Source organism: Phoca vitulina, unplaced genomic scaffold (assembly GCF_004348235.1).
Source record: "Phoca vitulina isolate PV1807 unplaced genomic scaffold, GSC_HSeal_1.0 scaffold120, whole genome shotgun sequence".
Lineage (NCBI taxonomy): Eukaryota > Metazoa > Chordata > Mammalia > Carnivora > Phocidae > Phoca > Phoca vitulina.
Window position 1 is genome coordinate 473,018 of NW_022589823.1, and position 14,279 is coordinate 487,296.

A 14,279-nucleotide genomic window follows, 5' to 3' on the forward strand; every position below is an offset into this window, starting at 1 on the left:
CCTCCTCATCCTCACCTGCCTGGCCACCCCCACAGCATCAGGTGCTGGCCACAGCTCCCCCACGCTTCAGGCAGTACCGGCCTCACCTCCTTCCTCAGACATGATGGGGGAGCCCTGCTATCTGGTGGGGGGCATCTGTCCCATGCACGCCCCTAGGCCACTAAGCCCCAGGCACCTGCCCTGAACCCTCCCCATAACCCCCCAGCTCCCAGTGACCTGTGGCCCGTGCAGGTTCCAGGGGCATCCCACACGCATCTGTGGAACCCCAGAACCAGTGTGTCACCCCCATGCTGTGCCCCCATTTCCTCTGACCACCTCTCCCCATGCTCACTCATCTCGAGTCCCCCATCCCTGCCCACTGAGCTTGGCCCTTCCCTTCTTCCAGCCCCAAACACACTACACAGGCACTGGTGGGTCATGACTTTACTAAAAGCTGCAAGTGATGGGGGGGTGACTCCACCCCAAGCGGACCCTTGACCGCCCAGCCCACTCTGGGCCCCACAGGGACTGTGTCTGGAGGCTCCCAGGCAGGGGGAGCGACACCGAGGGCTGCGGAGTCCACGCGGTCTCTCCCCCTGCCATCACTCCTGCCGGGCCTCCAGATGCTCCAGCACCAGGGCTGCCTGGGTCTTGGCTTCCTGCAGGAGGCTAGAGATGTGCTGGTGGGTCTGACAGACACAGGCCCGGACGTCAGTCTGCCCTGCAGCCCACCCCCACCAGCCCAGGCCCAGGCGTCACCCTGCACCCACAGCCCATCCCCACCAACCCCGGACCCCTGCCACCTCCCTGTGCCCTCTGGCCACGCTCCTTTGCCTGTCCTCTCTGGGGTGATCCCAAGCCCCCGACCTGGGGACCCCCAACTCCTTGCAGGCCTCTCAGCGAGGATGGGAGAGTCCCTCTGTCTGTCCTGAGATTTGAGGACAGCCAGGCCCAGGACCCCCACCCTCTTGGTCTTCCCATGGTAGCCACCACTGCAGAGGGCAGGGCTATGGCCCTGAGCCCAGAGGGGGTTCATGCAGCCCATCCTTTAAGTCAACACAAATGTGGTCACATGGTAGGCAGGGACTTCCCTTAGGGAGCCCAGCTCAGTCCCCGAAAAGGCCTTCATTCTGAGCTGTTAGTTTTTAAAGATTATCACAAAATCAGAGGCAGATGGGTGGTGTCCGGGGCTGGAGGCGGGGAAACGGGGGTCTTCTAATGGGTGGGGGGGCTTCCTTTAGGGCAGTGAGAATGTTCTGGAACATGACAGAGGTGGTGGTCACACATCGTGAGTGTGCAAAATGCCCTGAGTGGTACACTTTAAAATGGTGACTTGTATATTCCTCAAATTTACCTCAATAGCAGTAACAACGAAATTATAACAAATGCTGAAGCTAAGATCATTTTGTGAGTTGGCAACTGTTCTTTGAGGCCCCGTGTTGTCAGTGCTAAGGGCCTACCTTGGGCGCCTCAGCCCTGGGTGTCCCCGCTGGGCAGGTGAGCATGGCGGGCAGGTTCGGGGTCAAGGGTATGGGGGCCCCCAATCCCAGCAGCTCCCCAGCCCCCCAGCCATTAGAAGGTGGAGGCATGGATGATGCCCAGCCCCCCACCTCCAGAACCCCCCGAGAGGACAACAGCCACCGCGGAGGCCAGAGAACATCTCAGCAGATGGACACTTCCCCAGCCCCACACTGAGGAACCATAGCCCTGAGGGCAACCTCCAGGTCCCGCTGCAGGGCCCGGCCCCTGTGGGCCTCCTGCTCACCTGGTCCTTAAACGCGTTGTCGGTGATGTCCTTCAGGTTGATGAGCACGTTGAAATACGCACCAAACATGCCCGTCTCCAGGGCCTTGGCCGCCACCTGCAACAGGTGCCAGGAGCAGAGCTGGCCATTCGTGACCCGGGCGGAGGGCGGGCTCACCCTGCCCTCTCCACCACCTAGGGCCACAGCCGGGGCCTCTCACATCTCATCAGTAAGGATGGTGCACTGAGCGCCCAGGGGTCCCCAGGAGGCCCAGGGCCAGCCTGTCTGCAGAGGCCCCAGCAGTGGACATGCAGAAGGGTGGGCTCCAGCCTGGCCCCTTCAGACAGAGGACAACCACAGCCTTCCATCTCTGAGCACAGAAAACGAAGCCCTGGGAGAGGTGAGGCTTCCCGGCATGCCAGCCTCAGGCCCGGCCTACAGCTGATGCTACTGAGTCACCTCCTGGCTTCCCACATGCGGGCCACGGGGTGGGGAGAGCAGGCGGGAGCACGGGCTCAGGGACAAACCCAGAACGGCAGGAGCCGCTTGTGCCCAGACGGCACACGGCCGCCTCCCCAGGAAAGGAGGGGACGCTTGTCTGGAGCCTCAGGACGGACACTGGGAACAGGTGTCTTTCTTGTAAAGCCCTACAGCTGCGGCGCTCAGGATGGGCCGAGAAATCTCAGCACCCACTCCATGTCCCCGACCCTGAGCCCTCCACGCACGGGCTGTGGACAGGGCGACAGGTGCACCTCGGCGAGCTGGTTTAGGGGTTTTCCGAAGGACGAGGGGCCATGAGCAGGAGGGAAGAGAGAACAAGGGAGCAGGAGGAGATGGGGTCGCCAGGACGGTCTGGGGGATGGGGGCTAGGGGTGGACTCGAGATACAGTTGAGTTTCTGCCTCTCTGCCTGGAAGCTTAAATGAAATCCTTACTTCCCACTCTTAAAACGGGATAAACCAATGGGCTCTGCTGGCTGAGACTGGCCAAGGCCCCCTGCGAAGCGCTCTTGTCCGGGCTGGCTCCATGAGTGTCCCCGGACCCTCCACGCTGCTCCCCCTGCAGCAGGAGGCCGAGCCCCCGCTCCCGTACCTGCAGGTCCGACCGGCAGGCCGGGTTCCCACACTGCACCAGCTCCTGCAGCCCAGGCCACAGCGAGGCCACCGTCTCTGCTAGCGCCAGGGGCACGGCTACCGCCCGCCTCAGCCCCTCCTGCAGGGCTGCCGCACGCCTGAATCCAAGCGGGTCGATGGTCAGAGCCCAGGGCACCCAGGGGCCACCTGGACTGCCCCCCCAGCTCCACCCCAGCAGACAGAGGAGGGGGGCCAACAGGGACAAACACACCCCACAGGGTGGGTTAGATGGCTCCAAGGTCACGTGCCTGGGCGTCCACGCTGGGGTGGCGCCTCCCCCACGGCAGCTGCGGCACTCACCTGTCCCTCTCCTCAGGTGTGTTGGTAGGCAGCTTCGTGGCTTCCTGCCAGAAGAGATCACAGAACGTGGGGTGAGCAGTGGCCGTACCCCGGGGCCACATGGAGAGTCTAGGCAGTGTCCACACCCAGGGGCCGGGCGTCCCCTCACGCGGCACGGGCTCCAGACACCGTCTGTGACTCAAGACACAGCCCTGGGCCTCAGGGTTAGGGGTGTGTGCCCCACTCCCCCTCCCGCCTGAACCAGCTCAGGCCCTCCTCCGCAAGTGGTCACGCTGGTCGCCACCCTGGACAGCCCCCCATCCGCGCCCCTGCGTCTGCCCAGGCCTGTCCCTCACACACCCAGGCCCCGCCCTGCCCGCCTGCAAGGGCCAAGGGCCTGGCCAGGTGGGGAATGTGTCCGTCCTGGATTTGGCTAAATCTCCGTCCAAAAGTCGACGCTTCTGTCAGCATGCCTGAGAGCAAGGGGGCCCCGGCCCCGCCTGGAGCCCACCGGGTCAGCACCCCAACTCCTGCTGGTGGACAAAACCATCCCGAGTCCCCCAGGGGCTGCCTGGGCCACGGGGGCGGCGCCCACCTCCCCCCAGTCTCCCGCATGCGACCCCACAGCAGTCCTCACACACGGGGGCATCAGTCCTGTCCCGTGAGGCAGCCCGACTGGGTGCTCGGGGTCTCCGCCGGGCGGCACGGGGCTGGTTTCAGTCAGGCCTGTCCTTCCCACGGTCACAGCTGCGTCCAGTGGAGGAGCCCGCCCACCTGCAGTTAGGTTATCACAAGCTTTGCTTTTCCCCAGCTGGAAATCGCTTCCTCATTTGGCCCAAGATGAGGATGCTTCCTTTTTCAGATCTCCATCTTCTTGTTGCCCCAGGAAGGGTAAAGCACCATGTTCCCCTCGTGCGTGTGACTTTTGACTGTGCATCTCTGAGTCACATCTCAGGCTCTGAACCAGACACCTTTGCCGGTCATCTTTCATTTCTCCCCTGCCTTCTGATTAGATATTTGTTTTTCTACTTCCTTCCAGTTGTTTTCTTTTTTTTTAATGTTTTTTTTAATTTATTTATTCATGAGAGTCAGAGAGACAGAGAGGCAGAGGCAGAGGGAGAAGCAGGCTCTGCACTGAGCAGGGAGCCCGATGCGGGACTCGATCCCAGGACCCTGGGACCATGACCTGAGCCGAAGGCAGACGCTTAACCATCTGAGCCACCCAGGCGCCGGTTGTTTTCTACTTATTCGCCTTATTTCTAATCTCTAGTGGTTAGCCTGAAATGTTCTGCGTTTATATTAAAACTGATGCTTCCCCCTAAAAGCCTCTCCATGTATGAAGGTCATCAGAGCACAGGAGTCTGGGAAGCACCACGGGAGAAGCTCAGTAACTCACCGGGGGAGGCCCTGTAAACCGAGACACGAGCCCCGGGGAAGAGCTGGGAGACTCTGGGTTCAAGGACAGAAAACTCAAAGCTGCTCCGTCAGGAACCGGCAGACCACCGCCGGAAGCTGCCCGCCCGAGTCCCGAGTGTGGCCCGCAGTCCGGGAGCTCTGGGAGGGAGGGGAGCCTTGCTTTTCCGGAAGGCGCACAACACTGCTGTGCGGAGCCCGAGAAACGCTCCCTGCCGCGCACGGCGAGCAGCTCACCCAGGGCAGCACGGAGACGCGGACCACGTGTGACTGCCACGTCCATGGCGTGGGGTCCCAGGAAGGAGCCCTCAGGTTCGGACCATGGAGCCCCATCCATGCAGCCCCCCAAGGGCCACTTGGCAGCAAGCCCTTCTATGAATCACTCGCACAGGCTGCCCACCGCGTGCCTGGTGACAGACACCAGAGGTGTTCACACAGAGGCATGCCGGGGGCAGACGAAGAAGCCTACGATCCCCCGGGGAGTTGGCCAAAGGTGCTGCGACCCAGACGTCTACACAGTACAGACGGTCCCCAACTTACACGGGTTCGACGTCAGATATTTTGACTTCGTGCTGATGCGAAAGGGACATGCATTCAGGAGAACCAGTGCTTGGAATTTGGGGTGTGGGTCTTTGCCCAGGCTAGCGATGTGCGGTCCTGTCCTGGGGCTGGCGGTCGCACAGCCGTTCTGTCGGTCACTTTGGGTACGGTGTTCGGTCAGTTACAGAGCTACTCAACACGCTCTCGTGAGACAGGCCGCGTGCGAGCTGATTCTGCCCAGCTGTCGGCCACCGGGTGTTCTCAGCAGCTGAGGCGGGCCAGGCTAAGCTGTGAGGTGCCGCGGGCTGGGTGTAGTAAATGCATTCTCGACGTACAGTATTTTCAGTTTACGATGGGTTTGTGGGTCATGACTCCAACGTAAGTCAGGGCAGATCTGTACTAGCAACTGGGGCGTGTGGTCTCTATGCACCAATGTAGAAAGATCTCTAATAGAACGTCAAGGGACGAGCCCAGGAGGCAAACTAAGAACACATATGATGCCATTATGTAAGAAATGAGGAGAAAAAGGAAAATTGGATCTACGCCAATATAAATAAACATCTCCGGATGCTTGCCCTAGAAGTTGTGCCTGTTTGGCATGTGCGGGGGGGCAGTGGGGGGCAGAGCACAGGGACTTCTCATCCACTATCCTCCTGTCCTGTGAATTCTGAACTGCTTGAAGGTTTTACCTACTTTAGCAAATAAATGAAATTTAAGTGTAAAAACACAAATGGAAAAAGATGACCAGTATCCATACCTCCCGCCCAGACGACGTGAACTTTAGCTCCAGATGGTAACTTATTTAGGCGAGACTCTGATTGTCCCCATCTGGATACAGTCTTCACTCGGGGTGCACGGCGTGCCCTGGAGGCCACCGGTGGTCGTCGGAGCCCTGACTTCCCTTCAGCACAGTCCGGCCCTCGAGGTGGCTCTGCCCAGAAGCCTGTGGGGCTGCTGGGGGCTGTGAGCTCACACATCTCCCCGGTCCTTCCACCACGAACTGCTCTGGGAGACAGACGCACAGCACAGCTGGGTCTGGACTCACGTCTCGGATCTTCCTGCGAGTGCTCCATTCCCTGCCCTGGGTTCTGAGCTACGCCCCTTCTCTGGCGCCCACCACCTGACGCACAGACTCCCTCTTGGGTGGGCGAGCCGGTTCCGACTTGACCGGCCTGCAACGTCGTGTGAAGAGTTCCCAGCTCTCCCCATGGTCCTCTCTTTGTCTTCTGGCTGGAATGTCTTCTCCAGCCTCTGAGACCATCAGTCAATGGCTCTTCTTTTAGGATTTCTGTGGCCCGTCTGTCCTGGGATGTGAGCCCTTCTCTGGGGAACTGGCCTTCCTCCAGCGTCTGTAGGTCTGGGCACTGACCCAACTCCGAGACTCAGGGTAGCTGGGGCAGCGGCGCTGAGCCTGGGCGGACCCTCTCTCCCTCCCACCCCACCCACCCGCTGCTGTGGACGTGAGCGTGGGGCCACGCCTGGGCCAAACCCTCAGAACCCCTGAACTCACCCTTACAGTCAGGGGAGGGGGCCATAGCAGTCAGACCACCATCCCCTCCCTCCAACCTCCCCTATTCTCCAGACACCTGAGCTTACAACAGCCCCTACCCTCCGTGCCAGTTCTCTGTGACCCTGGGGGAGCTCTCTCTCGCCAGGATGCCCCCCACTGTCTGCTGACCCCATCTCACTCAGGGCTGTCCACAGGCTGGTGGTGGGCCCTCTGAGCACTTACCAGGTAGGCCTGGAAGGCCCGGGCATCAGCGTCCACCAACTTGGTCAGCTCAGCCGAGGCCGCGTGAAAGGGCGGAATCAGGCGCCGCATGGTTGCATCCAGGTGCTCAAACTGCCGCCGCCCATAGGTCATCAGGCCGGCCATGGAGGCCAGCGCGGCGCCCTGGGCAAGAGAGGTGCTGGGCATGCACTCGGGACCCCAGGCCAGGCGCCCTCGGCCCTGTCCTCACCCCTGCCTCTCGCTGCACACTCACCATGGCTGCACTGGCCGCTGCCACAGAGCCACCCCCCGGGGCTGCAGAGCGGGCGCCCACCTCACGGACGAAGGCACGCAGGGGCTTGTCCACCAGGCTCTGCCCAGGCCCACCACTGGGGACCAGGTACCTGTGGGGAGGGGTTGGCTCAGCGAGGCTCGGGGTGGGGAGGCCTTAGGGCCAGGGCAGGGGATGCATCCCAGGTTGTACAGGGCTAGGGACAGGGGATGGGGCTTTGGGGGACAGGGAATGGCGGGCAGGGTTCAGGGTCACCACCGCAGGCTATGAGGGCAGGGCTGGTTCAGACCCTGATCCCTGACCCCAGGCCTCTCCCCACACACGGGGGAGGGGACACAGTCCCAGTGTGCAGAGTGGCCCTGACCACACAGAAGCCCCCATGACGATATGGTGGGACCTTGTTGGGGTCTCACTGTGTCCCCCCAACTGGCCCCCAGCCTCATGGCTGGCACAGACACCCTGGTGTTTACTGATGAATAAGTGACCACACAGAAGGCTCTGGAAGGATCAAGGCAGGTCTCTGTGCGGGTAGGGGAGGTGCTCACTCGATGATCCGCTCCTTAGGGTTGAAGGGGGACAGAGAGTCCAGGCCCAGCCGGCTCACCACCTGGAAAAAGGGGCTGGTGATGATGAGCCACCTCGACCCCCCCCACCCAAGGCAGGCCAGTGAATGGTGGGGTCCCACCTGAGCTCACGGTGGTGTCCCTGCTCTGATCCACCTTTGTGTGGGGAGCCAGGCATAGCCGGCCGCATGCCCACCCACCACGAGCTTGTGACTGCTGGCTTCTGGGACAGCCCCCAGCCCAGGGCAGGCCCCCCACAGACTCCCTGACACATCCACCCACCCATCTTCCCCCACAGGGAAACTGAGACCCAGAGAGAGGAGGTGCCCTCGTTCTAAGCCACATGCGTCCCACAGACAACACCACACACTGAGCCCATCACGGAAAGGGACCCACAAAATTACCCCTTTGGACAAGATTCCTAATTCTTTGGGTGTCAGTTCTCACAACTTTTAAAGCCCAGGAGCTGCCTGGTTGACCTAAACATAAGATTTGTCCTATGAGGCAAAATGGATTTTACTTAAATTCAAAATGAAGTTGGAAAAAATCTCCATTTAATATTAGAATTCTTTCCACCAAAAAGTACTCAAAACACTTTACGGTGCTGTGTGCCAGTAGCACAGTCCGGCGCGTTCTGAGCCAAGCAGGCTGACGCTTTCTACAAAACCGGAAAGTGACAGGTGGTTCTTGACAGAAACAAGCCAGCAGAGTCCCGGGGGCAGGGGTGGCCGAGAGGTCTCCCCGAGGACATGGAGATGGGCAAGAGTGCCTCCTGAGAGCCCACCTGAGAGTCTTCAGCAAGCAATAAAGCAAAGCCCTCCTGGCACAGAAGACCTCAGAAAGACAAACAGAAATTTAAACATGAATTTAAATGCCTGGCTAAGCTGGAGGAAAGTAAAGGTGCTCGTTCAAGGCCAGAAATGACCAGAAAGGGAACCAGACAGGCCTGCTCACCCCAACGCTGGGTCCACCCTGGGACATCTGAGAGCCTCGGGCAGCCCCTCATGAGCAGGGAGGTCTCAAGTCCTAAAGAGTGAGGGTCAGACTGGAGGCCCCTGAAAGGTGACCTCTCCAAGGATGAACTAAGATTAAGAAAACAAAAAACACTGAAAGATGTAGTTGGGGTACTCCTCAGTTTCTGCCTTCCCTTTGGTGAAGCAGGAAAAACCCTTCTTGGAATTATAACCACAAGCCACGCTGAGGGGATGTGGGCCCCGGTTCACATAGAACTCTCTACCTGTGTAGTTCTAAAGCTCCAAGCAAAAGACTGAGTGTGGGGGGCCCTGTGTGATCATGTACCTGAGACCTAACAGAGGCAAATCTAAACTTTAAACCCAGGTGTCCAAGAATTACCACAGATAAATTTGCAAAGAACATGCACATACAATCGAAAATCACAAAACACATGAAGAAGCAAGTCACCATGAGAAAGTCAACAGATGCAGCAATTTGCAAAATCAGACCTTCAAAGACTGCAGATATCAGAACTTTCAGATAAAGAAAATAAAACAACATGTTAAGAAGTACAGGAGAGCATCAAACACATTAATAAGGAATAAATTAATGTGGGAGAGATGAAAGGATTTTCTTTTTTTTTTTTTTTTTCAGTATGGTACTGGCACATAGATCAATGAAACAGAAAAGAGAGCCCAGAAATGGACCCTCAACTCTATGGTCAACTAATCTTTGACAAAGTAGGAAAGAACGTCCAATGGAAAAAAGACAGTCTCTTCAACAAATGGTGTTGGGAAAATTGGACAGCCACATGCAGAAGAATGAAACTGGACCATTTTCTTACACCATACACAAAAATAAACTCAAAATGGATGAAAGACGTAAATGTGAGACAGGAAATCATCAAAATCCTAGAGGAGAAAACAGGCAGCAACTTCTTGCTAGACACGTCTCCAAAGGCAAGGGAAACAAAAGTTAAAATGAACTATTGGGACTTCATCAAGATAAAAAGCTGCACAGCAAAGGAAACAGTCAACAAAACCAAAAGACAGCCGACAGAATGGGAGAAGATATTTGCAAATGTTTTATCAGATAAAGGGCTAGTATCCAAAATCTATAAAGAACTTATCAAACTCAACACCCAGAGAATAAATAATCCAATCAATAAATGGGCAGAAGACATGAACAGACAGTTCTGCAAAGAAGACATCCAAATGGCCAACAGACACATGAAAAAGTGCTCAACATCAGGCGGCATCAGGGAAATACAAATCAACACCTCAATGAGATACCACCTCACACCAGTCAGAATGGCTAAAATTAACAAGTCAGGAAATGAGAGATGTTGGCGAGGACGTGGAGAAAGGGGAACCCTCCTACACTGTTGGTGGGAATGCAAGCTGGTGTAGCCACTCTGGAGAACAGTAGAGGTTCTTCAAAAAGTTGAAAATAGAACTACTCTATGACCCAGCAATTGCACTACTAGGTATTTACCCCAAAGATACACATGTAGGGATCCGAAGGGGCACCTGCATCCCAATGTTTATAGCAATAATGTCCACAATAGCCAAAGTATGGAAAGAGCCCAGATGTCCATCAACACATGAATGGATAAAGATGTGGTATATATACAATAGAATATTACTCAGCCATCGAAAAGAATGAAATCTTGCCATTTGCAACAACATGGATGGAACTAGAGGGTATTATGCTAAGTGAAATAAGTCAATCAGAGAAAGACAAATACCATATGATTTCACTCATATGTGGAATTTAAGAAACAAAGCAGAGGAGCTTAGGAGAAGGGAAGGAAAAATAAAATAAGATGAAAATAGGGAGACAAACCATAAGAGACTCTTAATCATAGGAGACGAACTGAGGATTTCTGGAGGGGAGGTGGGTGGGGAGATGGGGTAACTGGGTGATGGAATGAGCACTGGGTGTTATACACAGCTGATGAATCACTAAATTCTACCCCTGAAACTAACAATACACTATATGTTAACTAAATTGAATTTAAATAAAGAATTTTTGGGCGCCTGGGTGGCTCAGTTGGTTGGGCGACTGCCTTCAGCTCAGCTCATGATCCTGGAGTCCTGGGATCGAGTCCCGCATCGGGCTCCCTGCTCAGCGGGGGGTCTGCTTCTCCCTCTGACCCTACCCCCTCTCGTGTGCTCTCTCTCTCTCTCTCATTCTCGCCCTCTCAAATTAATAAATAAATCTTTAAAAAAAAAAAAAAAGAATTTTTAAAAAGCCACATATCCGTAAAGACAATGCATTGGAACTAGTTAAGGCATTTTTTAATATTTGTAACATAGATAAAAACATGCATTGGTTAATACTTGTACACATTACTTGTTAAACTTTGTGAATAAATTCTGTTTCCTGAGGGGGCAAAAAATGAAAGCATTTTCTTAAAGAAAAAGGGTAAAGTTAGAAACCCGTTACAGGCTGCTAAAACTTACGGCTGGAATTTCAAGAGAAACAGGGTATTTACATATTCTTACAGTACCCCCCACGCAGCACTCACTACAAAAGGAAAAACATTGCAGCGAATAACAGCACCTTGAACCAAGGACCCCAGGCAACAGGGAGAGTGTCCCCCCCCACCCTGCGCTCTGAGGACAGCATGTCCCCCGCGCCCTGCTCCCGTCAGAAGCCCACAACCCCAGTAGTCGTGAGACACTGCACAAAACAACTTCCTGTCCTTTTAAACTATGTCAAGGTCATTGAAGGGCAAGAGCACAAGGAGCTGCTCCCAATTAAAGACAATAGAAGACATGGCAGAAAAGGACTGTCATCGGATCGGACCCTGGGTGAGAGGATAAGTGGCTATAATGGGGATTACGGAAACCTTGGCGTAATTTGATTACGGTCTGCAGATGAGATACTAGAATAGTATTAATGTTGAATTTCCTGATTTTGATCATTGCACTGGGGCTGTGCAAAAGAAATGTCCTTGTTCTTAAGAAATAAAACCTAAATAAATTTGAGGTAAGATGGTACAATGTCTTTAACGTACTCTGAAGTGGTCCAAAAAAATATATGACTATGCGTGGATACAGAGAGGGAATGATACAGCAAGTGGGGCGGATGCAAACAATTGGAGGATCTGGAGCTCGTGAGGGGGCTCCTTGTACCATTCCTACACCTTTGCTGTGTACATCAACATAAAAAAAATTACACAAAATTTTGGAACAGCTAGAAAGAGAACAGACCTGGCCATAAACTGTATCAGTCACTTAAAAGCTAGGCTGGAGAAAACCACAGTGAATACAAGGGGACTTCAGGCATCAGGGAGTAAAACAAGTCCCTGGAGATTGGGGAGATAACCAGGCAGACTTAGACCTCCCCAAGGGACATGTGATTCCAGAAGATGGTAAAGATAGTTTGCAGGAGCACCTGGGTGGCTCAGTCGGTTAAGCGTCTGCCTTCAGCTCAGGTCATGATCCGGGGATCCTGGGATCGAGCCCGGCATCGGGCTCCCTGCTCATCGGGGAGCCTGCTTCTCCCTCTGCCACTCCCCCTACTCATGCGCTCTCTCTCTCTCTCTCTCTCTCTCTCTCTCCCTCTGCCTGCCACTCCCCTGCTTGTGTGCTCGTGCTCTCTCTGACAAATAAATAAATAAAATTAAAAAAAAAAAGATATGTTTGCAATATTCTCGGTGAAAACAAGTGACTTGGGATTTTGATTGTCTAACTATCTTGCAAGAATAAATTCACAGAAAGACGTAGCCAAATATGCCATATCCCACAGAGTAAAGCACCATGAGCCTTTCTTTAAAAAATCTGCTTGACTGTGAGATTCAGGCAACAGACAGACAAGTAGGAACAGAGATGACCTCACCTGTGTACAGAGCTAAGGTTAGATATCTGTGGGTATTTAAGACATGTGGAACATTTACAGAAGGTAAATGTCATAAATTTGACAATGTGAAAATAGCGAATAACAATTTAGATCAAGAGCAGCGATGATGACCACTCACAGGAGTGCACTAATATTCTTGTCTGTCTTCACCAAGAGTCAACAGACACTGTCTAACAGGGATAAAGAGCAAAAGGATTTAAGTATATTATTTAAACTTAATAATTTAACCACCTAGAACTAATAAATGAATTCAGCAAGGAAGCAGGATACGAAGTCAACACCAAAAGTCAGTGCGTTTCTATACACTAACAATGAGCACTCTGAAAAAAAAATTGCAAAAACAATTCCATTTATAATAGCATCAAAAAGAATAAAATAGTTAGGACTTAATTAACTTAACCAAGGATTAAGACTTGTACAATAAAAACTACAAAACATTGCTGAAATAAAGAAAATGTAAATAAACGGAAAGCCCATGTTCATGGATTAGAACACTTCTACTGTTAAGATGGCCGTACTCCCCAAAGCAACGCACAGAATCAGTGCAGTCCTTATCAGAACCCTAATGGCGTTTTTTGCAGACACAGTAAAAGCCCATTCTGGGTTATGAGGGCTGCATAACATTATGATGTACTTAATATCGCCAACTGCATACCTAAAAGATGGTTAAGATGCCAATTTCACGTTGTGTATTTTACTACAAAAGAAAACATTGAAAAAAAATTAACCATCAAAAGAACTCCCACCCCCACTAAAAACTACTGTAACTCAAAAAAAAAAATCAGGAAATAGAGAAGGAAGAAAAGATGTGAGTAAATGCTAAGTAGGTTTATTTTCTCTCTTCCATAGTAGGCTGTCAGTGTGCTGATAAAAACTGATAAATCATATTATATATTTGAAAATTTGGGTAAAATTTTAAAACCAATAAATCAAAACCAGGGGTAAGTGTATTAAGTTATAAAGGTAATCACCAGAATACCTAAAAAATAGACTCTTCCATTAAACTGGAAGGAACCACGCCCAACACCCCACAGGCCTGAAAACAGGACAAGGAGTCCAGATGTGTTTGCGGAATCAGAAGATACAAACCCAACTAGCAAAGAGAAACACTTTCAGAGAAACCCGCTCATGTGCTCATTGTGGAGGAATTCCAGCTAAAGTTGTCACTTGAGACAGGGCACCAGCTTCCAACCCATCGATGTTCGTGGATGGTCCACATGCCCGCACCCCATGGCGGGCACAGGGCTGACACGGGAGTGCACGCATGTCCGCCACAACCCAGCGCCTCCGGCACAGACACCGGAAGGGACGGGGAAGTGGCGTGCATCCTCTCTGAGGGATTTTACAAGACTGAACATCTTCTAGATCACAAAGAAAACTCCTACAGTTCCCTGATATGATGATGGTATGACGTCATCTAAGCACTGACACTAAGACAGAGGAGGAGGAGGAGTGGGGCCCCGGCTGGCTGACAGGGTGCCCCGGGGCCTGCTCCCAGAGCGTCAGGCTCGCTCCCGCCTCCCCACTGGCCCCTCACCAGGAGCCTGGCTCACCAGCCTGATGCGGAGCTCCTCCTCCAGGATGAAGAGGTTCTCCTTCTCGCAGTAGAAGGCGGCAGCGTCCAGGAGGGCCTTCAGAGGCACCAAGCCCACCAGCTGTGAGCCCACCACCGGCAGGCTCAGCTCCTGCAGAGGTCCAGTGGCATCAATGTCCAGGGGAGCTAGACTTGAGACGCCCTGAAGGGTGTCCTGGGGACCAGCCCTGCTCACCTGGAGGGACTTCACCCCGGCCAGCAGGGGACACCC

At 53.7% G+C, this 14,279-nt stretch overlaps 1 protein-coding gene across 1 annotated transcript in view; it reads right to left on the reverse strand.

The window, feature by feature from the left end:
• Positions 1–408: 408 nt before the first annotated feature.
• FTCD (formimidoyltransferase cyclodeaminase) overlaps positions 409–14,279 on the reverse strand; it is an 18,093-nt gene continuing 4,222 nt past the window's right edge. The window contains exons 8-15 of the mRNA XM_032398790.1: positions 14,028–14,159; positions 7,636–7,697; positions 7,073–7,202; positions 6,820–6,981; positions 3,156–3,199; positions 2,815–2,953; positions 1,745–1,840; positions 409–668 (exon numbers count right to left, since the gene is read on the reverse strand). Of these exons, the coding sequence (XP_032254681.1) occupies positions 582–668; positions 1,745–1,840; positions 2,815–2,953; positions 3,156–3,199; positions 6,820–6,981; positions 7,073–7,202; positions 7,636–7,697; positions 14,028–14,159 (852 nt within the window). The 3' untranslated portion in view covers positions 409–581. The remainder of the gene's footprint in view (positions 669–1,744; positions 1,841–2,814; positions 2,954–3,155; positions 3,200–6,819; positions 6,982–7,072; positions 7,203–7,635; positions 7,698–14,027; positions 14,160–14,279) is intronic.